The 23,864-nt window shown below is 34.2% G+C and overlaps 1 protein-coding gene across 4 annotated transcripts in view; it reads left to right on the forward strand.

Moving 5' to 3' along the window:
* Nucleotides 1-23,864, forward strand: part of LOC145287807 (E3 ubiquitin-protein ligase RNF13-like) — a 287,508-nt gene that overhangs the window by 230,375 nt on the left and 33,269 nt on the right. For all 4 annotated transcript variants that reach the window (XM_080135655.1, XM_080135654.1, XM_080135652.1 and 1 more), the window contains 2 exons: nucleotides 10,009-10,102; nucleotides 18,682-18,762. In XM_080135655.1, the coding sequence (XP_079991781.1) occupies nucleotides 10,009-10,102; nucleotides 18,682-18,762 (175 nt within the window). The remainder of the gene's footprint in view (nucleotides 1-10,008; nucleotides 10,103-18,681; nucleotides 18,763-23,864) is intronic.

A 23,864-nucleotide genomic window follows, 5' to 3' on the forward strand; every position in this document is an offset into this window, starting at 1 on the left:
ATTTCTGTCTCTCTCTCTCTAATTTCTCTCTCTCTCTTTCTCTCTCTCTCTCTCTCTCTCTGATTTCTGTCTTTCTCTCTCTGATTTCTGTCTCTCTCTCTCTGATTTCTGTCTGTCTCTCTCTGATTTCTCTCTCTCTCTCTGATTTCTGTCTCTCTCTCTCTCTCTCTGCTTTCTGTCTCTCTCTCTCTCTCTCTCTGCTTTCTGTCTCTCTCTCTCTCTCTCTCTCTCTGATTTCTGTCTCTCTCTCTCTAATTTATCTCTCTCTCTCTCTCTCTCTCTCTCTCTCTGTTTTCTGTCTCTCTCTCTGTTTTCTGTCTCTCTCTCTGTTTTCTGTCTCTTTCTCTGTTTTCTGTCTCTCTCTCTCTGTTTTTTCTGTCTCTCTCTCTCTGTTTTTTCTGTCTGTCTCTCTCTGTTTTTTCTGTCTGTCTCTCTCTGTTTTTTCTGTCTCTCTGTTTTTTCTGTCTCTCTGTTTTTTCTGTCTCTCTCTCTCTCTGTTTTTTCTGTCTCTGTCTCTGTCTCTCTCTCTCTCTCTCTCTCTCTCTGATTTGTCCTGTTTGTCTCTCTCTCTGTTGGATTTGTCTCTCTCTGTTGGATTTGTCTCTCTCTGTTGGATTTGTCTCTCTCTGTCATATTTGTCTCTCTCTGTCATATTTGTCTCTCTCTGTCATATTTGTCTCTCTCTGTCATATTTGTCTCTCTCTCTCTCTCTGTGTTTTCTGTCTTTCTATGTCTCTGTTTTCTGTCTCTCTCTCTCTATCTCTCTCTATCTCTCTCTCTCTGTTTTCTCTTCCTCTCTCTGTTTTCTGTCTCTCCCTCTTTTTTCTGTCTCTTTTCTTTCTCTTTCTTGTCTCTGTATATCTCTTTTTCCTGTTACTCTCTTTCTCTCTATTTTCTGTCTGTCTCTCTGTCTCTCTGTTCTCTCTCTTTCCTATTTCTCTGTCTTTTCTGTCTATCTCTGTTTTCTATCATTCTCCCTGTCTCTCTCTCTCTCTCTATTACTCTCTTTCTCTCTCAGTCTCTCTCTGTCTTTGTTTCTGGTAGAAATGTACACGGAAGAGAATACAGCACCTTTCAAAATTTACCTTTATGTGTTGCATTGTTGCATTTATTACTTCACTTGAAAATCTGTTCCAAGGTTTATGTCTTCTGATTGAGGAAGCAACCTTTCTTTAGTTCAATTGAAATCAATAATGAAATACTTTCTTGTAGTGTCTGTGTAGAGCTCTTCCTGGTGCAGAATTGAATAATAGATCTCAATGTTTATCATAATGCCCATTGATGCGATAGTAGACCAAAATCAGATGCGTAACTATTGGTGCTCAAGAGAGAAAAGGTTACACTTTTTGAGTCCCCTTTCACAGGGCAGATCCAATAGACTTTGCACCGTTCGAGTAACTAATCTTTGAACTCTATCCAGATGCTGGATATGACATATTAGATTTAGAGAAGAGACCTGGATACTATACTCAAACCGTATCCTGATGATGGGGGACATAATGTCTTTGCAATGATCATCTTTCGTTCTTGTTAGCTCCTTACATCATTAAGTGGCTTTATGCTTTGTCTAGTGCGATTTCCATAAAAAAATTTTCCGTTTTATAAATATGACTTAATTCTAACATTTTCTATAATAACGACTGGCACAGTTTGAGTTAGTATTCATACACGTTTAAAATACATGCTTGGTAATCAGCCTGACGGTGGACTTGCTTTTGTTAGGCTGAGGTATGGTTGTGTCCAGGCTTTACCATCTATCTCTAAGAAGAGGGTTAATTAATTGCTAATTGCCTGAGGTACCCTTACTAGGGAATGCCAATGGGGCTGCTTGGGCATTTTTTGTAAGCCAGAACACTTTTCTTAGTGCACTGACTTTTCTAAACTACACTTTTTTTGTATTATTTAGATTATTCGGATTATTGTTCTCATTTTTTATGTTATTTGCACAACATTTTGGCTGATGTGACCTCTGATCTTCTTCGGTCGTCTCTTGTCAAACTTGGAAATCTGCATGAAATTTCAGATGGAGCTCTTTATTTAATCCACAACGTTAGCATGCTCTTGTTCCGTCAGCTATGAGCAAGTAGAAGTCTTAAATAATTTGCAATTATGGTTTTCATATCAGCCTCCAGAAGAGTGTCATTTACAAGAGAATTTTACCTAGTACTTGTGTTTAACCGCTCGAAGAGGAGGTAAATAAGTGTATAAGACAGATATTTACATAAAATAAGTGAGATGTGAGGAGAGAGAGGGAGGGGGGGATCAAGATTAAGCTAAATTTTAAAAAGACAAAATGCAAGCCCACACCGCTTTTATAAGAAAGGTAAAATAAATCAAATTTAGCTTTAAGAAGGTCAATCTAGCAACCGTACCAGGCGAGATTTTGTAAACCGACTATTTACTGTTCTGTGCCTTCACCTTTGTACGGCAAGCATTTTTGATTGCTTTCGCAGATTTATGACCTGCTGTACACTTGTGAACTATGAATTTGTGATTTGAACTTGTTACATGTTCATCTGAGTGACTTTCAAATCATGGAATGGAAGTAATAAAAATTTGATTAAATAGTAAATAAAAAATAAAAAATTAATGTGTATTTTATCAATGTTATGTATGGTCAAGAAAACACATGCGTACACAAGATTTTTTTTTTTTTTTTTTGCTTGTAAGTCACTACTTATCAAGGCCCGAAGACCACTCAAGGATAAGGGTTAATAAATGTAAGCTGGTTGTGTAATGGTGTACATTGGTTAAAATTTGATTATTTATGAGGTTGGCTCAACAAGAACTTGTTTACATTGGATTTAAAGGCTACCATGTTGTATTCAACTGGGAAGCAGACCAATGGAATAATGTTCCACAAGCGGGCAGTTCTGGGAAAGAAGAAGCTTTGTTCATGGAATGTTTAGATTTAGGCACAGATAGAGTGGGGGGGGGGGTCCTATATAGTAGTTGTAGCTAGTTGAGTGTTTTTTTTGTGAAAATTTGGCAAGGGGATTGGAGATCTTGTCTAATAGTTTTATTAACATAGAAATATGATGGTTGGCTATTGTCCACAAATTAAACATTCATGGAAAAGCTTACAATTTACTGTAGAGGTAGACTTTTTGTCAGCCAACCTGCCTTGTAACTCTTTTATTATGTTGTGACCTGGATAAAGATATGTTAATATTAATACCCAGATGTGCAACATTAATATTTATATTTTACCTGAAAGATTTGCTCAAAAGGGAATTTTTTTCGGTAGAGTCCACTTATTAAATATACATATTTTTCCCCCTGTTTTTTTTATTATCATTTCTTTTCTCTCATTGTTTTTCAAAACCGATCCGGCTACCCACACTTGATTCTTATTAATTCAAAAACTCGACTGTCCATTAACTTGGCAAACCAAAACTAAATGTTGGCTGCTAATCTTCCAATTTCCTTTTTCATCTTCTCTTTCATTCCCCCCCCCACTTTATCATATTACCTATTCGCTTTCTCCTCTTCTTAGTCCCATTATGCCCTGTAAAGAAGACAGGGTGCCATACAGCAACTGCTACTACAGCTAAGGCCAACTCCTCAACATTCCCCCTTCTCTCTCTCTCTCCAATTATATCCCAGGCAACAGGTTTAAGCTGTACTCAAGTGTTGTATTTAAACATTTTCAGATTTCAATACATTCTTGCTTTCATAATAATAATATGCACAGGTAAATTGGTCAACAGTAAACATAACTTCTGTTTAACAATGTTTTATGGTGTAAGCTGGTCGACCTATTTCAGGAATAAATGAACTTACCCAGACACAAGACTAAACATTGTGTATGACCATGTAATCCCTACAGTCACCTACCTTGAAAATGCTGCTGTCTAACTGACATAGTTAGTATGGAATAAGTCAGAGAGAGTTGCAACCTTGGTTTACGTGAGTGTCCCTAATGATGGAGGTCTGAACAGAGCTGAAAAAGAGAAACAGACCAAATACCAAGGTCTCGTGTGTGATATGAAAAGAAACTGGAATCTTGGGCAGATGTCAATCATACCAGTTATTATAGGTGCCAGCAGGCTTATGAAGAAGAATCTGAAGTCTTACCTAACTAATATTCTTGGTGAACTAAGTGCAAAAGAGATCCAGACAATTGCACTTAAGGGAACAGCGAGGATACTAAAAAGAGCTCTCGGTTGGTTTCAATAAAAAGCAGAGCAATGTTGGCAGTTGGTTTGGCTGACTCATACCCAGCATTCCAATCTTTCAATCTTCAAAGAAAGAAAATGAAAAAAAAAAAAACAATTATGGCTGCATAATTATGATGCATAATTCTGTAATATACTTTTGTTAGTAAACTTTTCTTCATCATAACATTGTGTTTGTTGTTATTACCAGTCTGCAAAGTCTCAATATACTAAAAACATACTATGTGTCACCTTCATATAATATTAGTAATATTCAGCAAATTGTATCTCTGATTGTAAAACCTTATACTTTTTTAAATCCAATTGATAATTTTGTCCGTTTAAAGAATTAGTTTTTTATATACAGTTTCATTAAAGTTTAACTATTTTGTGTCAAATAAAAATATTAAATTCTTTTGAATTAAATGCTTTATTTATACTAAGGGTTTTTTTTTTTTTTTTTTTTTTGGTCCTGGATATGACCTTAAACTATATCCAGTGGTGAGGCCCCAGCTTGCGGGCTTTGGGGAGTGTGGAGCCACCCTTTAATTGCCATTGCTCCCAGGTCCACTCTGACCCGGAGTGGTAGTACCTGTTAGGGTTCCAACTATGGGTTGAATAGAAACCGACTTGAAAGCAACAAATATATTCTATTAAAAAAATTTTCTTCAAAATCTTTGGATTCGGCATTAAATAACCTGAAAAGGGTTAATATGCCGTAAAACAAAAACAACTAACCAACCAATTAACTAAGGGTTTTTTTTTTTAATCTGTATTAGTTATGACTTATGATTTTATTATGTTACTTATGACTTTTACTTATGACAGTGCAGGCAATATTTGTTTGCAAGATTATTTTTAAGATTTATTCAAACTTAGTTTTGTCTTAAATTTTAACATTTTTGTGTTTATTAAATAAAAATATGAAATTCTTGTGATTTAATTAAATGTCTTATGCATACTAAGGGAGATTTTTTTTTTTTAAATCTATATTGCTTATGCTTTTTCTTATGAAATCTATATTATGACTTTTACTTATGACAGGGTGCAGGCGATATTTGTTTACAAGATCATTGTTAGGATTTATTCAAGTTAGTTCAGCTTGCCTTCATGACATGTCTTATTGATTTCACTCAAACCTGCCTTTGGTGAGAGTCTTGAAATGGCCTCGGGATCAGCTACATTATCATCTCTGACTTAACCTTTCCCGCTCAAAGCTTAAGTGATCTTAGTGTTTAGCTTTTTTTTCATGTTGCAGCTAGATCCATTGATGACTTATTATACCATGCCCCACAAAAAGAAGTTTTGAGGATTGCAATCAGGTGAAGTGTCATCGTATGGGGTTTAGCTTTGAGGTCCTTAGGAAAGAAGTGAACTGGCATAACATTATCTTCACTGAACTTCACAATGTTACGTCTTGATCTAATCCTGAATATTTCAATTCCTCTCTGACCCTTTATATCATCCCCCTGCTTATGCTAAGGAAGTCTTAAATCTTATTTATCCTCCGGCACGGATTGAAAGGAGAGATTAGTCTACTCCACAAATATGAAAGTTAAAATTTGCCCATAATCAATTATTCTGGGGAAGAAAAAAAAATGGAAATATAGTCACTAGTTTTATGAAGACGCAGATGATACCAGCGGCATTCATTCTAGGTGAGTTGAGCCAGCTTCCTCCAAAGGTGGAAGTGTCAAGGGAATATTTGATTCACAAGTTGCATGTATATCCGGATTAGGGAAGATGACAACATTCGGTTTTTACAGTACTTGCAGCAAGGTAATGTTGACATCCTCCTACATATAGACTTGTATTCCCAAATAGTCACCCATCTCGTACTGACTAGGCACAATGTTGCTTAATGTTGATATCAGTTTGTCTTTATTATCCAATGAAAGTAAAAAAAAAAAAAATGCATTAAATTAACAGTTGCAAATTGTAAACAAATATCATCCACACTTTGCATTATCATACTCAGATTGTCTGCAGATGACAAGCCATTTTATTCATCATTTTATTCATTCTAATTGCTTTTTAGTATTAATGTTTAAATGAGCTCAAACTTTGATCTTTGAATGTTTATTTCATTGAACCTCATCAGTATCCATTCTCATTTTTTACAACATATTAAGAAAAACATTTCATAAAATAATTGATTTAAAAAAAAAAAACCCTAAAATTAAAAGGATAAAATGTTTAGTGACTAAACCTTTGTTTAGGTAGTTGAACCTCACCCTCCCAAAAAAATCAGCAAAAGTCTGTGTAAATAAATAACAGGTACATGACGCTTCTCTGTCTACAGGAAAAAACAATACAAATGCGGTTTTTATCTGTTTGAGATTTCCATTTGATTTTTATTAAACGTCAGATTTTACTGGAATTGTATTTCATGATGTAATTATCAAACTCCATTATCACTCAAAATTACTTAGTATTGAAAAAAGTGTCATGAAATGAAAGGATTATGAATTTTATTAGCGATTTTCCATAGATGACATTTAATTTTTTGGGATGGGGAGAGGGGGTGCATTTTTTAGAGTCAATGTTGGTATTAATACTTCAGTGGGAATTTAGAAGAATCTAAACTTACTGCAAATAAGACCAGTGTGTTGGAGAACGGTTAAATGAAATGCCGAAAAGAAATTAAAAGAAAAATACTTGATCTTCAAATAGGATTGTACATTTAATAAAATGTACTTGTGCAGTTTACAGACCATGCTATTTTTAGATAAGATTTCCAAGTGAAATTCAATTTTTATGATATCTTTTATTTATAAAATTGTTAGATAAAAGTACAGCAAAGTTAACAAAGTCTCTCTCCCCATGTTAAGAATTGCTTTGTAAATATTATTTTAGCACTGTTCGTATTCAGCATAAGTTCTTTTTTTTTTTTTTTTTAACTGTTAAGATTAAAATGAACAACTTGTTTATGAATAAACCGATGCATTCTGATGGATTTAATTTTATAATTTATTTTAAACTTTAGGATTTTTCATTTTACTTAATGCTAATGCACCTCTGATTAATATTAAATAAAAAAATTTTTTTTTTAATTGTAAGTCACACGTTACTTCAGTTACTAAACTGCACAAATACCCACCCCCCAAATTAAATAGTATTTTGACATAAATAATGAAAAAAAAAAAATAGAAAAATGCTGAATATTCAAAAAAAGATACTGCGTTTAATAAAAAAAATGTTGAAATAGTATTCTGACATTTTTTTTTTTTAAGTGTTATTTCATGGAGATTGCAATGGCCGCATGCATTAATCTAGAAATAAGTGAATGTGTGTTTTATTCAGTTTTTTGTCTTTTGTAGCTTGAACGACATTGCTGCACAATGAAGTCATTTTTATCGGCATAATTCTCTCAAGAAGATAAAAAATGTAAAATAAAAATGACTAAATGTACCTACCCGGCATTGCTCGGGAGTCATTTTACTATCATTTTTATTTTGCTCTTTTGTTTTTTGTTTTTTTTTTGTTTTTGTTTTTTTGCCAAATTATTACTTAATTTATTAAATAAGATTTTAAAAGTTCAGTATATTATAATATCATTTGGTCATTAAATTATTAATGGAGCTATTCTTTGTATTCTTTGGATTATCTGGACAGTTATCTTTGCTAAAACTGTTTCTTTTTGACTTCTGCATCTTGTTTAGCGGAAGTCTTGCCAGTGTTATACCAAGGAAAAGTCCCTTCTGATTAATACGCATGTAAATTCCAGTTTAATTTTAAAACTTTACATAAAAAATTAAAACTAGTCTTTGCTTTAAAATGATTCTTTTTTAGAATAGTTTTATTTTTAAGAAAGCATTAGCAGGTGCGCCTGGCATTGCCAGGTTGTAAAATACACCTAAATATGTTATTTTAAATTTACACAAATTTCATATTTATTATTATAGAGTCAATTCTCTATTGATTATTTCATATTATATTGTACCCAATATGTAGTCGTGATTTTAAAATTAAAAAATATAATTTGAGTGCCATCAGCTAGAATTGAAACTGAAACCAAAATTGATAATGGTGATCATTAAAAGAAAAAGGGAAGGAGAGAAAAACAGAAAAGGGTAAAAAAAAAAATAGAAAGGGAGATAGAAGAAAGATCAAATAAGAAATATGGAGATACATATAAAAATATATAAAAAAGAGTAATATATATATATATATATATATATATACTAGCAGGGGTGCCCGGCGTTGCTCGGGTGTTTGGAGGTGTATGCTGTGCAAAAAAACAAAAAAAATGGTTAATTTTTTAAAACTTTGACCCCTATTATGACCCCTTAAAATTTATAGTTTCGGGCTCAGATCATTTTATTAAGTTAGATCCAGGTTCAAGGAACCTATATCTAAAATTTCAAGTGTCTAGACCCAAAATTATCGGAGGAGTTTGGTAGAGTTCTTAAAGGTCAAATCGTTGAAATTTGACCCCTTAACAGCCAAATTTCTGGCTGACACCCGTCACATCGATTTTCCCAAATCTCAGTACCCGGTATTTCAAATTTCGAGTCTATAGACTAAAAATTGACAGAGTTATTGCGTAGGGAAATGTACACAGACAGACACACAGACAGACACGTTCACTTTTATAGATATATAGATATTACAATGGTGGACAAGATTCAAGCAAGGATGGGAAAACTGTTCGTAGAGTTTTATAAATATATAGATGTTGTAATCAAAATATACTTTTTTGTTTTTACTGTGGAAAATTTTTTCTTTTCAGAGTAGTTTTATATAAAAATATATTTTAAAAGTTTACATAAAGTCTTCATTTGAAATTAAAAATTTAAAAACATTTTCATTTCAAAGTAAAGACTAGTTTTTTTTTATATAAAGTTTGAAAATTAAACTGGCATTTGTATTACACAGAAGGGACTTTTCCTTGGTAAAACTCTGGTAAGATTTGGCAAGACTTCCACTTTCTGTTTAGGGAAAGTCGAAAAGAAACTGTTTTAGTAAAATTTTAGTAAAAAGTAACTGTCTGGTCTACTATTCTCATCTTGGTTGTTATTTTCACAATGTTTTTACCAGTTCAACTGCATCTTTTTAAAATCTGGAAGCTTTATGCCAAATGCATGAATCTACGTAGAATTTAGAACTGAACCCCCTATTTAATCCATGGTGATAATTTGCTCCAATTTTATTTTGAAAACAGTAACCCAGGTGAGAATAGTAGTCCAAAGAATACAAATAGTACAAATTATAAATCCTCATCTAAAAACTTTCAAAATCATGAGCAAGTTTTTATATATACGACTATAACTAATGATGTTGTTTTAACTTTTTTCTGTTTATAAAATCATTGGATGCAAATCGCTTCCAAAACTTTGAATCTTTTAATTAAATGAGGATTTGCAATAAAAAAAAAAAAATCTTAAAGCCAGTTTCAATGACTTTATATTCAACAGTTTAAATGCTTCCAAATTCCTAGGGTTCACAAAGTAATTCATGTTTTTTTAAAAATTTAATGAAAGATTAAAATGGCTGACTTATTTACAAATAAATGGAAATGCATGCGGGTAGATTTAATTTTGTAATTACATTGAATTCTTTAAAAATTGTTTAGTTCTTTATACGATTGCATGTTTGACTTGAATGATAGATTAATTGTAAATAAAAAAAATAATGTAAAAGTTATGTAGATGCGAGAAACGTGGTCACACAATTTTGTTAATGTAAAGCTTATGCATAGAAACTTTCAGAGTATTGTTTATTTTTTTTATTTCAAATTCTAATTCTGTTAATTAAATAATTTAAAAAAAATTATACTCAATTGTTGAACTTGCTCTACAAAAAAATATTGTTAAAGATGTTGATTTTTGGATTTACATCTTCTTTGCAGATGGCTAGATCATGTCAAAATGCTGCGAGAAGGCATCGATCCCGACTGCCAAGTCGACATCTAAAGAAAATTCCAGTAAAAAAATTCAAGAAAGGTAAGTCATGTTGTTTAGTGATTATTTAATTGATTTTTGGTTCTCCGACAAAACGAGGGTGGATCAGTAAATTCACCCGTGTCCGTTTGTCTGTCCGCACTTTTCCCAATAACTACACCTTGGAATTTTTACAAATTTTGCGCAAACATTAAACATGATATGAGTAAAAAGTAACAGAACTGATTTTCCGGGAAAACTCCAGTTGCCCCCCAAGAAGTGCCTTTCGGGTTAAAATTGACACTTTTGTGCTTATTAAAAAAAATTGATGCTTTGGATTTTTATAAAACTTTTCTGAAAAGTTGTAAATAACTGATTTCTATATAATTTTGTTTATCTATACTTCGCGATAACTCTTGGGTGTGCCCTAGGGGCTCCTTTAGAGCCATTTTTGGGACTAGTTTACCATATTTGTCTAAAATTTTCGGTGTAGGTCTATTTAGCAGTTTTAAATTGTGCTGAACTCAAATTTAAATATATTAAGGCCTTGGGGACTTTTGAGGCTAAATGGGGGGGGGGCAATGCTGAACAGTCATTTTTTTATGCCTTGTTCACTGTGCACTCACGGGGGACCATGCATGCTTCACTTGTTTTTTTTTTTTTTTCTTTAGTTAAATATTGATTTGGATTATTTGGGACTAGCATTCTCATTTTGATTGTTACATCATTTCAGTCAATGTAAGTACCAACAACCTTCAGATACACTTTTTCCAACTTGGAAATTTTTATGGAATTTAAACAAAGTTGAGAATATGAGTCCTAATAATCCAAACTAGCAGGGGCACCCGGTATAGCCCGGTGAAAAAATATGCTTAATTATGATATTTTAATTTATGCAAATTTTGTATATATTATTATAATCAATTTTCTATCGATTCTTATATACTATAAAGTTGTGATTTCAAAAATACACATCCATATGAATTGGGTGCATCAACCAAAACTTCTGAAGAAAAATATGTATATATATATATATATATATATACATATTTTTCTATATATATTTATATATATATATATATGAGAAAATGAAGAATTTGAAATTGTAAATAAAAATTTACAATTTTACTATTCGACAGAATAATCCAAAAATAATTTTCAAAGTCCTTATTTATTCAACAATTTTAAAGTATTCTGTCGAATAATAAATTGTAAATTTTAATTTACAGTTTTAAATTCCTTTATTTTCTCTTATAACAAGCTCTACTTTCTATTGTGTCTGTATTGAGCTTTTTAATTTGGTTGGGATAAATTCATTATTATATAAATATTAATATTCATATTACATTGAAGTTTACCTTTGATTATATCGGGTAAACATTTCTTTTCCGCTGTATTGTTTCTTATATATGTATACGTATGAAAATAGAGTACTTTTGTGTCAAGTGGTTTGAATATAACAATAAAAATCAAACTATAAATATTAAACGATTTTTATTATCTGTACACATATAAAGTAATTTGCCACACTAGCATCTATATTAAACTAGCCTGGGTGCCCAGCATTGCCTGGGTGTTTGGAAGTGTAAAAAAAAAAAGTGGTAGTAGACAGGCAGACTCGAACCCACGACGAAAAGGCAGAAAAGAAAGTTGGCAGTATTTTGTGCGAACAGTTGGCAGAGATGACGGAAATTTTCTGTTTCTATGTCTATCCTTGTAGCCATGTCACTAGTAAGGGTGCTGGAGGTAAACGTTTTATCTGGGCTGACGTTATCCGCAGGGACCCGAACCTTGGATTAACCACTAAGGAGGCTGTCCTATCAGCAGGTGCAGAGTACTAGAGCTGCTGTATTGCCATTTGGTGAATGGATTCTGGACCATGCAGTAGCTTCTGGTGGTGCCTCTCGATGCCATATTAGTGGGTAATTGTTACGGCTTTACCTTATCATGAGCTACAAAAAAAAAATCTTCGTTTCTTTTTCTCTCTTAGTTTCCCCTCTCTGCCCTGCTCTAAGTAAATCTGACGACCTAGTCCACAAATTCCAAAATTTCAACATGACAAGTTTCAAGAAAAAATACACGATTAAACCCGGTTCTCCAACTTCCAACGTAGACCCCTACTACTAATACTAGTAGCTAATCAAAAACCTTGATTCCAGTAAAGCAACTGGTCCTGACGGTATTCCAATTATAGTACTCAAAAAACTGCAACCTGAACTAGCACCCATACTTACAAAACTGTTTAAACGTTGTCTTAAGGAGAATAGTTTCCCATCTCCCTGGAAAATCTCATCAGTATGCCCTGTATTTAAGAATTCAGGTGATCGCTCATCCCCCTCTCAGTACAGGCCAATAAGTCTCCTGTGCGTCATGAGTAAGTTGCTGGAATCTGTGTTAAATACAGAAGTAATCAACCACCTCAACAAAAATAATCTTCTTAGTGACACTCAATATGGTTTCCGTTCTGCTAGATCTACAGCAGATGTGCTTACAGTTATATCTCATAGGATTAGCAAATCTCTCGATGGAGGAAACCTTTCTAGGGCAATTGCTCTTGACATATCTAAGGCCTTTGATAGGGTATGGCATAAAGGTTTACTTCACAAGATCTCCAGCTATGGTATAGCTGGAAATGTCTTAATTATTAAATCATTTCTCTCTGATAGGTTCATAATAGTAGTAGTTGATGGGCAAAAATCAGAAGCTCACAGTATTAATACTGTTGTCCTTCGGGTCCATCCTGGGCCCAACTCTTTTCCTGATCTACATTAATGATCTTCCAAATCACATCCTTACATCATTCATAGACATTTATGCTGATGACACTACCATTTATGGTAGCACATCTAAGACGGTAAACGACCAAGTTCTCTCCGATTCTCTCTCCTCTGACCTTGAGCACATAGTACAATGGGGAAAGGAGTGGCTGGTTACTTTTAATGCATCTAAAACCAAGCTTCTCTCTTTACATCATTAACATTCTGATCCACATCTGGCATCAATTGAAATGAATGGCTCTCGTCTTCAGGAGGCCTCAAGTTTTGATAAGCTTCTTGGCTTGACCATTACTCCTAATCTTAAATGAAACACGTACATCAAATCTGTTGCCAAGGCCGCTGGAAAAATGGTGGGATCTTTCTATCAATCCGGTAGATATCTCACTGCTGATGCAATTCTCTATCTATATAAGAGCCAGGTACGTCCAAGGATGGAATACTGTTGCCACATCTGGGCAGGAGCTGCTAGAAAGGACTTGTCCTGCCTTGATAGAGTTCAAAATAGACTTCGTAGCCTCGTAGGAGATGTCCTTTTTCTCTTCCCTGCAACCTCTATCTCACAGAAGAGATGTTGCGAGTTTGTCTCTGATGTATCGTTATTTTCACAAGAAACACTCGTGTAGCTCAAAACACTATCAATAATTCCCCCCTCTCTTTATCTGTGCCTAAACCTAAACGTAGATTCCATGAACAAAGCTTCTTTCTTAGAACTGCACGCCTGTGGAATTGTCTTCCGTTTTCCTGCTTTCCAGCTGACTACAATATGGTTGTGTTCAAGTCTAACGTAAATAAGTTCTTGATGAGCCGTTCCATATAAGTTATCAAATTTACTGAATTTCCATTACTAATGATTGTCCAATAATATTGTCCAATTTCTACTGTACCCTCTTTAACCCTTATCCTTGAGTGGCCTCTTGGCCTTGATAATGTGGTGATGCCGGTGTAAAAAAAAAAGAAAAAAAAAAAGAAAGTAAAAGAAAACCTGACGTCTTACTGCTACGCCATGACGCGACCGGAAGTGTAAAGCATTCAAATTAGATGTAGTCAATCAAAAAGATGACTTGCAGAAATGGCGTTGCTTTTAAACCTCCCATGAAGGTCGTTTTTAACGTAAGGGGAAAAGCAGCTCCTCCAAAAAAGGGGGCACTCTGGCAGCATCCAAATGAATAAGAATTGTCTCAGTAGTTTTCCAAATATTAAGTAATGTAATTCCTTATGTTATCGTGGTAGCCACTTCTGTATGTGCAAGTGCATACTTAATTGGTTACCACTGATAACAAACAATTACATTTTTTAATATGCAGATACTTGTTTGCAGCAAATTTAAATACGATATTCGTTTTCAGCATACCTGAAAACCTATAGAAGTTGTAATGTTAAAAATGATTGTTAAGGTGAAAAGTAAACAACAATTAACCAAAACGGCTTTCAAGCAGGCCGACAAAACAAATAACATAATTATCGCCATGTGGCCAGAAAATGGGTGCTTATTTTAAATTAAATTTCTATAGAAAATGTGAGAAAAATAAGTTAAACTCTCCTGACCAAGGACTAATTACAGAACAGATACTACCCAAGCGAAGGCTGAGAGTTGGTGATTGCGTTCGATTAGTTTTGCTTTATTTATACCAAAAAAAACAAACACACACTTGAAACGAGGGAATTTTTTAAAAATCTATCAAAACAAAGATAGAGACGATGTCCATTTGCAAATCTGAGATATTACGATTTAGGAAGTACTAGCGGGGGTTACCCGGCATTGCCCGGGTGTTTGGAGGTGTGTGTGGTTTTGGGTAAATCAAAACAAAAGAATAATAAAAAATCGTTAAGTAGGAAGAATCGAAGTCGAAGCCTTGAGGCGCAGTTGGAAAATAAAAAAAAAATGTGCGACGTTAACCGTTTGCCGACCAAGGAATAGTAATGGAAATATGTTTGAATTGACAGGTGCCCGCAATAAAGTTAACTCCGTTACTTCTATTTGACCTCATTAATGAGGTCAAATAGAAGTAATGCTATTAAGAGGTCAAAATTGAAAATTGTGACTTGGCAAGTATAGTTGAATGTAATGTGTATGCCCTATGCATGCGCAAATATACGTTTAACAGCATTAATGTCCACGTTTGATTTGCATGTGTCATTAGCTCAGATGATAGCAAATACAGCTAGAGAGGTAAATATTTTAGTTTCGATTCTAGCTGATGGCACCCAACTCATATTTTTTTTTTTAACTTTTGAAATCACTAATTAAAATATATCAACCAACAGTTTTGGCTCTAGAGTAATAAATACAAAGTCTGCATAAACTAAAATATCATATTTAAGCATATTTTATGACCAGGCAATGCCGAGCAGCATGCTAGTACATATACTAAATGGTGGAATGGTTAGATTTTAAATTAATTCCCTGACCTCCTAACAGATTGTTTATGTACTAAGTAATTAATGTCTGATAAGTGTTAAAGTTTTGCTATTCTTTTTATATACATATATGTATATGTCATTCACATACAGTACTGTTTCGCTGTTTCACAGCTCATCAGTGCAGCTAGACAGGCAACTACCTCAAGCCAGGATTGAAACCCGACCGCCTGTACAACAGTTAAGGCTCCTAACCATTATGCTAATCGGCGGCTGCTGCTGATAGTCGTGAATAAACAATGTTTTTGACATCGTCCGAAATACCTAAGCTCGATTTGTTTACACAAAGAGCATCGCTTTATACGCCAATGGTAATTTGTGTATCACTTCTCAATATGCTCAACTCAAGATGATATATAGAGGTGCTAGTCTAGCGGCACTGATGAGTTGTGATACAACAAAACAGGACTGTATGTCGATGACTAAATATATATATATATATATATATTTGTGTGTTAAATACATTGAACTCTCAAGTTGGAAAGCTGATATTGCATATATATTTATATAATTTGGTATAAGATTGCATTTTTGTATTTGAACTGAACCTGTAATTAAAAATCTTTGATCAGTGTATATGCATTTAGCTTGATGATTTCCTGTGGGAAGTAAACATGGACACTTATGTTTGCAATACATGTATTTTCATGCTACTACTAAGCTCTACTCAACGCATAGAGCACTGTTGGAGTAAATATTGACAATATATGTACACAATATATCACCTTATACGTATGTATACATGAAAGTTAAACTAAAACAATTATTACTGGTGCTACCAGATCAGGCTGTCTGAAGATATAGGCTTCCTGAGACGAAATGCACCTAATATTTATGCTTTTTGTATTTCTACTTCCGTTTGCAAAACTTAATTATGTTCTGCAAAAACAAAAACAACATCCCACCTTTCCCTCTTTTCCTTCTTTCAATCTCCCTTTTTTCTTTCTACATCACCCACTTCCTGACAGGTTTCCTAACTTAAAATGTACCAAACATTAATACTATAACCCTTTTCCTTCTCCTATTGCAAAACTCATGTTCTGCAAGGCAGGGAACAAAAACGATAAAATCCACTCTAAAACAACAAAACCAAAAACTACAAACTATCGATTGAAGATACAAAGAACTTGAAGAATAAAAATCTTCTACAAAATAAATGGATGCAACATGATTATTATTTCCAAAATAACTGGATTCAGCATTAAATAATCTGAAAGGGGTTGATATGCCGTAAAACAAAACAGCCAAACTAAAATAATTATTAAGCCATCTTGGATGAAATTAAGCAAAACATACTCTGAGTTAAAAAAAAAAACATGTATTATCTATATATTTTAATAACAATTTAAAATAATCTTAATAGATTATATTATTAACAGATTTCATATATTGACATTGATGTGACACTGTAGGCGGGTTGAACTGGCTTCCTCAGAATGATGATGTTTTATGGGAATATCAAATACATAAGCGGTCCCCACTCGCATGTATTTTCCTGTCAGAGGAGATGATGATATTAGGTTTTTACATTTCTTGCAGGAAGATGTCGACATCTCCTACATACAGTGCCTGGTATTCCTAAATAGTCACTCCCTCTGGTACTGACCAGGCTCAACATTGCTGAAGTTTGGTGATCTAACAAGAACCAGTGTGTTAACGTGATTATGCCGTAATGGTTTATCACTCGTTTACTTTTCTAAGGAAATTGCTTCAGACAAGGCATGGAGCCACTTGCTTTAAGAAGTTAAAGAAATGCCACATCAGAGTCAAAAACTAGCCAACGTAAAAATGTTAGATGCGCATGTTAATTCTTTCCCCTTTGTCATTACTCATGGAATATGAGGACTAAAGGACAAAATAAAGAAAATAACCATCTGGTACTGACCAAGGTCAATGTTGCTTAACTTTATTGATCTAATGAGAGCCGCTGTGTCAACATGATTAAGCTGTATATTTCATGTATTAATATTTTATTATAGTAAACTTCTTTTGAATTTTTTTTTATTATATTCGTATGTTAATACGGTTTATTCTAAAAATTAAAAACATAATTTCAAATATTAATCAAATCCAATTATGGCAGTAAATATTCAAAAACGTTAATTTTCATTTTATGTTACATTAACTTGTATCATAAAATGGACGTTATTGAATTTTTTTTTTTTTTTTGTGTTAATAAATGTCGCTCCAGACGAGGTGTGAAGCCACTTGATGTAAGGAGCTAGCAAGAATGAAATATGATTATCGTCCTGAAAAGACAAAGATTGTAAGTAGGAGTAAAACAGTGAGCAGGAAGAGATTTCCACAGGATTGCAGTTCTTGGAAAGAAGCTACTGGAATATAAAGCTGTATCACATTGAGGTATTGAATCAATGAATTGATCGAGATCACTAATAAGTTGAACAAGCTGAAACAAAGAAAGATCACATAATTCTGAAGAACACCTGCCATAATAGTATTTATAAAAAAAAGACTGAGACTAGCAACATCATGTTGAGAGAGAGTTTATTTTTAGAATTGGATTAAAAAATTTGAGATTAGAATAAGTTTAAAATTTTTAAAACCTCTTTTTTTAACATACTAGCAGGGAAACCTGATCGATGGAATGAGGATCAATAAATATTCTATTTACACTTTTAATATTTTTATTGTCTACAAAATCTATGAAATCGCCCACTTGTCAATCAAATCGAATGATTGTCTGCTCTAGTCAGGAACCCAGTTTAGTGCACTGGGAACAGTCTCACATGCTTCCCACAATGACTTAGTAATAGCACAATACAGTGTAGTCTACATTGCATTGTAGAGAACCTAGTGTTGATTTTATGAAATTTTTTTATATAATGACTTGAATTTGTTTAAAATGCAAGTTAAGCATCATGTTCTAACTGTGCTCTAATCAGAAGCAGTTATTTCGAACGTGCTCTTGCCTTATCAAAGAATCTACTGTTAATTTTTTATACTCAAGGCCCTTCTGCTTGTGCAGTGATAAACCTTCTCAAATATACTAGTGATGTTAGGCTGTGTGTAGGTGTTAACTTTGGTCAAAATTGGACTTCCTTCTTTTAATTATATTTTTTTTCAATTATCGATTTTTGATTCTTATTGGAAGCATTCCAATACAAAACCTATCTGAGAACACTTCCAGACACAAACTACATTTGTGTAGAAATTTTATAAAAATTGGCCCAGCCATTTTGGAGTACATAGGGAACAAACCCTCTCTCTCTCTCTCTGTCTCTCTCTCCCTCTCTGTCTCTCTCTCCCTCTCTGTCTCTCTCTGTCTCTCTCTCCCTCTCTGTCTCTCTCACTCACTCACTCACTCGCACACACAGTACTTTTTATTTATAAGTATATAGATTTTATATGAGAGGAAGAAAATGAGAACTATTGAAATAAAGTTGTCGATTTTTGTTTTCATTTATATATTTGTTTTAAAATTTTCAGGTGAAGCCTATGATGTTTGCGCCATTTGCTTGGATGAATATGAAGAGGGAGACAAACTCAGAGTTTTGCCGTGTGCTCATGGTAAGGTTTTCATGAAGTCTTCTCTCATATTGTGTCAATTTTATTTTTGATTAATTGAATCTGTGAAAAATACATGGCATAAAAATTTATAAAGTATTGTTTTTTTTTAATTCACTATCCCATACTATATTGTAATGATCCACAAAAAAAACTGAACCAGAATTATTGATTTTAAAGAAAAAAATTGTGAAATAAATGAAAGGTTTGATTCAAAATTCCGTCCTGATTCTTGAGTTTGACAGAAACATCCCTGAGTTCAACATGATACATCTGAAGAAGGTTGGAGGTAACATTGACCGAAACGTTGTGATAATGACACTCAAGATGAGAACAGAATCCAAATAATAATCTCAATAATTCTTAATTAAAATAAGACCTAAAAAAAACTTTCCAATAATTATCAAATAATTTTTGGAGGGAAGGGGGGAGTATGGTATCTTCTGTTGATATGAGACCATTCTCTCAGATATAACTTCCTCCTTTTAGGGGTAAGTGTTTTATATATTTATCTCTCATGAAATCATCCTCCCAAGTATTGCCTCCTCCTCAGGATTTGCTAAAATTTTGAAAACCAGAAATAATTATTTTGTTCCATTGTTGAAATGTTTTGAAATGCCATTCAAATTACAAAGGGGTCACAAACTATTGAAAAATGCTCAGTTATGGCGAATTTGCTTTGTTCTTCCAAACAGCTAGCATGATCCGTGATATACGTTGAGATATTTAATTAAGTTTTAACTAGCATGATCCGTGATATACGTTGAGATATTTAATTAAGTTTTAACTAGCATGATCCGTGATATGCGTTGAGATATTTAATTAAGTTTTAACTAGCATGATCCGTGATATACGTTGAGATATTTAATTAAGTTTTAACTAGCATGATCCGTGATATGCGTTGAGATATTTAATTAAGTTTTAACTAGCATGATCCGTGGAAATTTCACATAATGAACAATATATTTAATCAACAAATATGTTTTGATAAAGCTGATATTTTCCTGGATAGCGCAGAAAATCAGTCTTTTGGGCAGAAAAACCAATAACATGCAGTAAGCTATAAGTTTATTAACATTTCTATGAAGATAGTGTCCATTGTATTTTAAATATAGAACTGACCTAAATGAGATGGATTAATAAGTATTAATAGTCAGAAAGTAATATTGTGTTACATAGTTCAATACAAATAAAAAAAAATCATTGTAAAAGATAATCTTCAATTTACTGCTTCGATCCAGCACTTTTCCGCAGACACTGTCCTTTTTCTTTTGCCGTGTTTCTTTTGAATGTTCCCTTTTACATAATGTTTTGCTGACTTAGTTGAACCGCTGCACGTCAAAATTACGAGTTCTTTTCTCACACCATCACAACAATGATCGTATATTGTTATAATGATACCGTACTTTGGGGTAATTGCGCCAAATAAGTGCCAACTAAAGATAATGTGCTTGTTATATTGGAGCTCCTTCAGTCTTTAACAGACTATTGATACCCACAAAGGGGTGTCTGCGCATGAAATTTTTGTGGTAGGAGGTGCGTAATCTCCAACCACACCCCTCCTGAGTCAACATTGTTAAATACCAGTGGCAAGTGAAGTGTACAAGTTGACTATAAACAAATGTTGAGATAAGCGGAGAGCATACACAGCGCTTAGATTTCCCAAATGGTCACCCATCTGGTACTAACCAGGCTCAACATTGCTTAACTTCAGTGATTTGATGAGAATCAGTGTGTCAACGCAATTATACTCTTTATATGCATGGTTGCCAAAAGATCACTTTTAGCTAGTTAGCGCAATTACACCAAAGTACGGTATTCAATAAAGAGACTACATCAGGAGACCATTCTCATATTCTTGGCTTTAAAAAAAGCTAAATTTCACGAATTTGGCCTTTTTAAAGCTGTATGGCCTTCAAAAATTGTATTTGGCCTTTTTCAAAGTGTAACGTCAGGACTAAGGAAGGAATAAACAGAATATTATATAGATTGTACTATGTTTTAGTAAACAGACAAAAAAGACATTCTCATTTTACATTGGCAGGTAAAAAAAAATGGGGGGGGTAGTATGTTCTCTTGATATGAGACCATCGTTTTAGGCATCACCTCCTTCTTTGGGTATAAGTGTAGTATATAGTCATCCATCATGAGACTATACACCCAGGCATTACCTTCTCCTTAGGAAGCACTGTAGTATATATTCGTTTGTGATATATACTTTGATAAATTATTGTTTCCAATAATAATAATAATTGTGATAGACAAATTCTTTGGCGATGTGGATTGTTGTGTCCTACCGGATTTGGAATGGAACTATTTACGAGCTGCGGTATATCCTCGTGATGGCCAATTCTCAGCTTTACTATTTGGCTTCGTGCCACATTGTAAATCATTTCGTCACACTCACTTTTTTTTTCTTTTTTTCGCGTGTTGGCGGTAAGTTTCTCACTTGCAGTTTTGCTCGTAGATTTTCATTAATTTTTGGCTGTCCTCCTAATTTTTCTTTTTTTTTCTGGAGAAAGAACTAGACAAATAGGAAAGAAATTTTGCCTTTTCATATGAGGCAAGTATATTTCCAATGATGTATATTGCTTGTTAGCTTGGAAGGGGTATACATCCAAGAATTTCTGTTATAGGCTATATCAGCCAGTCGGTCAAACTGTCAGTCGTTCTTAAGTTTGAAATACCATTTTTCGTTGGAAGATGTGAAAATTGAATGAACGCTATTTGTTCTAATTGTTTTTCTTGGTCATTTTATTGATGACTTTATGATTTTTCTGTTATGTTGACAGCGAAAATTGTTTTTAGTAAATTTTTACTTTTAATGAAAGCATAATTAAAATTTTGATTAGTTTCTCTCCCTCTCTCTCCTTTTCTGCCTTTTTCTCTTTCTCACTCCTCACCATTCTCTCTTTCTCACTCCTCACCATTCTCTCTTTCTCACTCCTCACCATTCTCTCTTTCTCACTCCTCACCATTCTCTCTTTCTCACTCCTCACCATTCTCTCTTTCTCACTCCTCACCATTCTCTCTTTCTCACTCCTCACCATTCTCTCTTTCTCACTCCTCACCATTCTCTCTTTCTCACTCCTCACCATTCTCTCTTTCTCACTCCTCACCATTCTCTCTTTCTCACTCCTCACCATTCTCTCTTTCTCACTCCTCACCATTCTCTCTTTCTCACTCCTCACCATTCTCTCTTTCTCACTCCTCACCATTCTCTCTTTCTCACTCCTCACCATTCTCTCTTTCTCACTCCTCCCCTTTCTCTCTTTCTCACTCCTCCCCTTTCTCTCTTTCTCACTCCTCCCCTTTCTCTCTTTCTCACTCCTCCCCTTTCTCTCTTTCTCACTCCTCCCCTTTCTCTCTTTCTCACTCCTCCCCTTTCTCTCTTTCTCACTCCTCCCCTTTCTCTCTTTCTCACTCCTCCCCTTTCTCTCTTTCTCACTCCTCCCCTTTCTCTCTTTCTCACTCCTCCCCTTTCTCTCTTTCTCACTCCTCCCCTTTCTCTCTTTCTCACTCCTCCCCTTTCTCTCTTTCTCACTCCTCCCCTTTCTCTCTTTCTCACTCCTCCCCTTTCTCTCTTTCTCACTCCTCCCCTTTCTCTCTTTCTCACTCCTCCCCTTTCTCTCTTTCTCACTCCTCCCCTTTCTCTCTTTCTCACTCCTCCCCTTTCTCTCTTTCTCACTCCTCCCCTTTCTCTCTTTCTCACTCCTCCCCTTTCTCTCTTTCTCACTCCTCCCCTTTCTCTCTTTCTCACTCCTCCCCTTTCTCTCTTTCTCACTCCTCCCCTTTCTCTCTTTCTCACCCCTCCCCTTTCTCTCTTTCTCACCCCCTCCCCTTTCGCTCTTTCTCACCCCCTCCCCTTTCTCTCTTTCTCACCCCCTCCCCTTTCTCTCTTTCTCACCCCCTCCCCTTTCTCTCTTTCTCACCCCCTCCCCTTTCTCTCTTTCTCACCCCCTCCCCTTTCTCTCTTTCTCACCCCCTCCCCTTTCTCTCTTTCTCACCCCCTCCCCTTTCTCTCTTTCTCACTCCCTCCCCTTTCTCTCTTTCTCACTCCCTCCCCTTTTCCCTTCTTCCTTCTCTCGCCCTCTCTTATTCCCCCTCCCTCATCAGTTTTTATTTCAGATTGTTGGAGCATGTTGCTTAGAATAAAATATAATTTTACTTAATTACCCCCCCCCATTTTTTTTTCCGAATTAGAATTGTTTTCAAATGCCTGCTTTCAAAAATAAAGGGACATTATTCCATCCATACAGTTTTTACCCTTTTATTAGAACAAAAAATATTTTAGTTAAAAAACAAAACAAAAAAAAATGTGCTGCTTCAAAAATGAAAATCAAAACAAGTTGCAAGTAAATTCACTGGTAACACTGGATAAGAACAGCAAGCACAATAATAATTTGCAATAATTTAAACAAAAAACGTTTAAAGTATATTTTGCACTTGGAAAATCCAAGGTTTATCTACTAATATTTGAAACGACATCGATTAAAAGCATTTACCAATTTTAATATCTTGAGTTTTTTGATATACAAAAATGTTGGTATTTATTTAGAACTAGCCGTACCCAGCCACATGTTGCTGTGTGGCTCAGTTTGTGTAAATGGAACCACCAGCACCACCAAAAAAAGACAAAATTCATTTTTTTTTTTAAGAAGGAATTAAGTGTGGTAAACTGTTTTTTTTTTTGTCATTATGGAAAAATATCCGTAAGTTAATCAACACAGAAAAAAGTGTAATGAGATAGAGAAAAGGAGAGTTGGGAAGAATATATACAGAGAGAGAGAGAGAAGAAATAAAACTTGTAGATAATGTTGATGCCGTAAAATGTTTTCTTTTTTTGTTCTCGGCATAAAAAGTGAGCAAAAGAGAGGAAATAAAAACTAGTGTAGATAACATTGATGCAATGAAATGTTTTTACTTCGGCATTGCTGTGTAATTTAAAAAAAAAATTTCGGCATAAAAGAAATGTAAAAAGAGAGCGAGCAAGAGAGTTGGGAAGAATATATACAGGGAGAGGGGATAAAACCTGTAGATATTATTGATGCTGTAAAATGTAAGAAAATGAACGCAGCAATTAGAGAGTAAAAGTAGGTATCATT

The sequence above is a fragment of the Euprymna scolopes genome, chromosome 11, assembly GCF_053919585.1.
Source record: "Euprymna scolopes isolate OS-2025 chromosome 11, ASM5391958v1, whole genome shotgun sequence".
Classification (NCBI taxonomy): Eukaryota; Metazoa; Mollusca; class Cephalopoda; order Sepiida; family Sepiolidae; genus Euprymna; species Euprymna scolopes.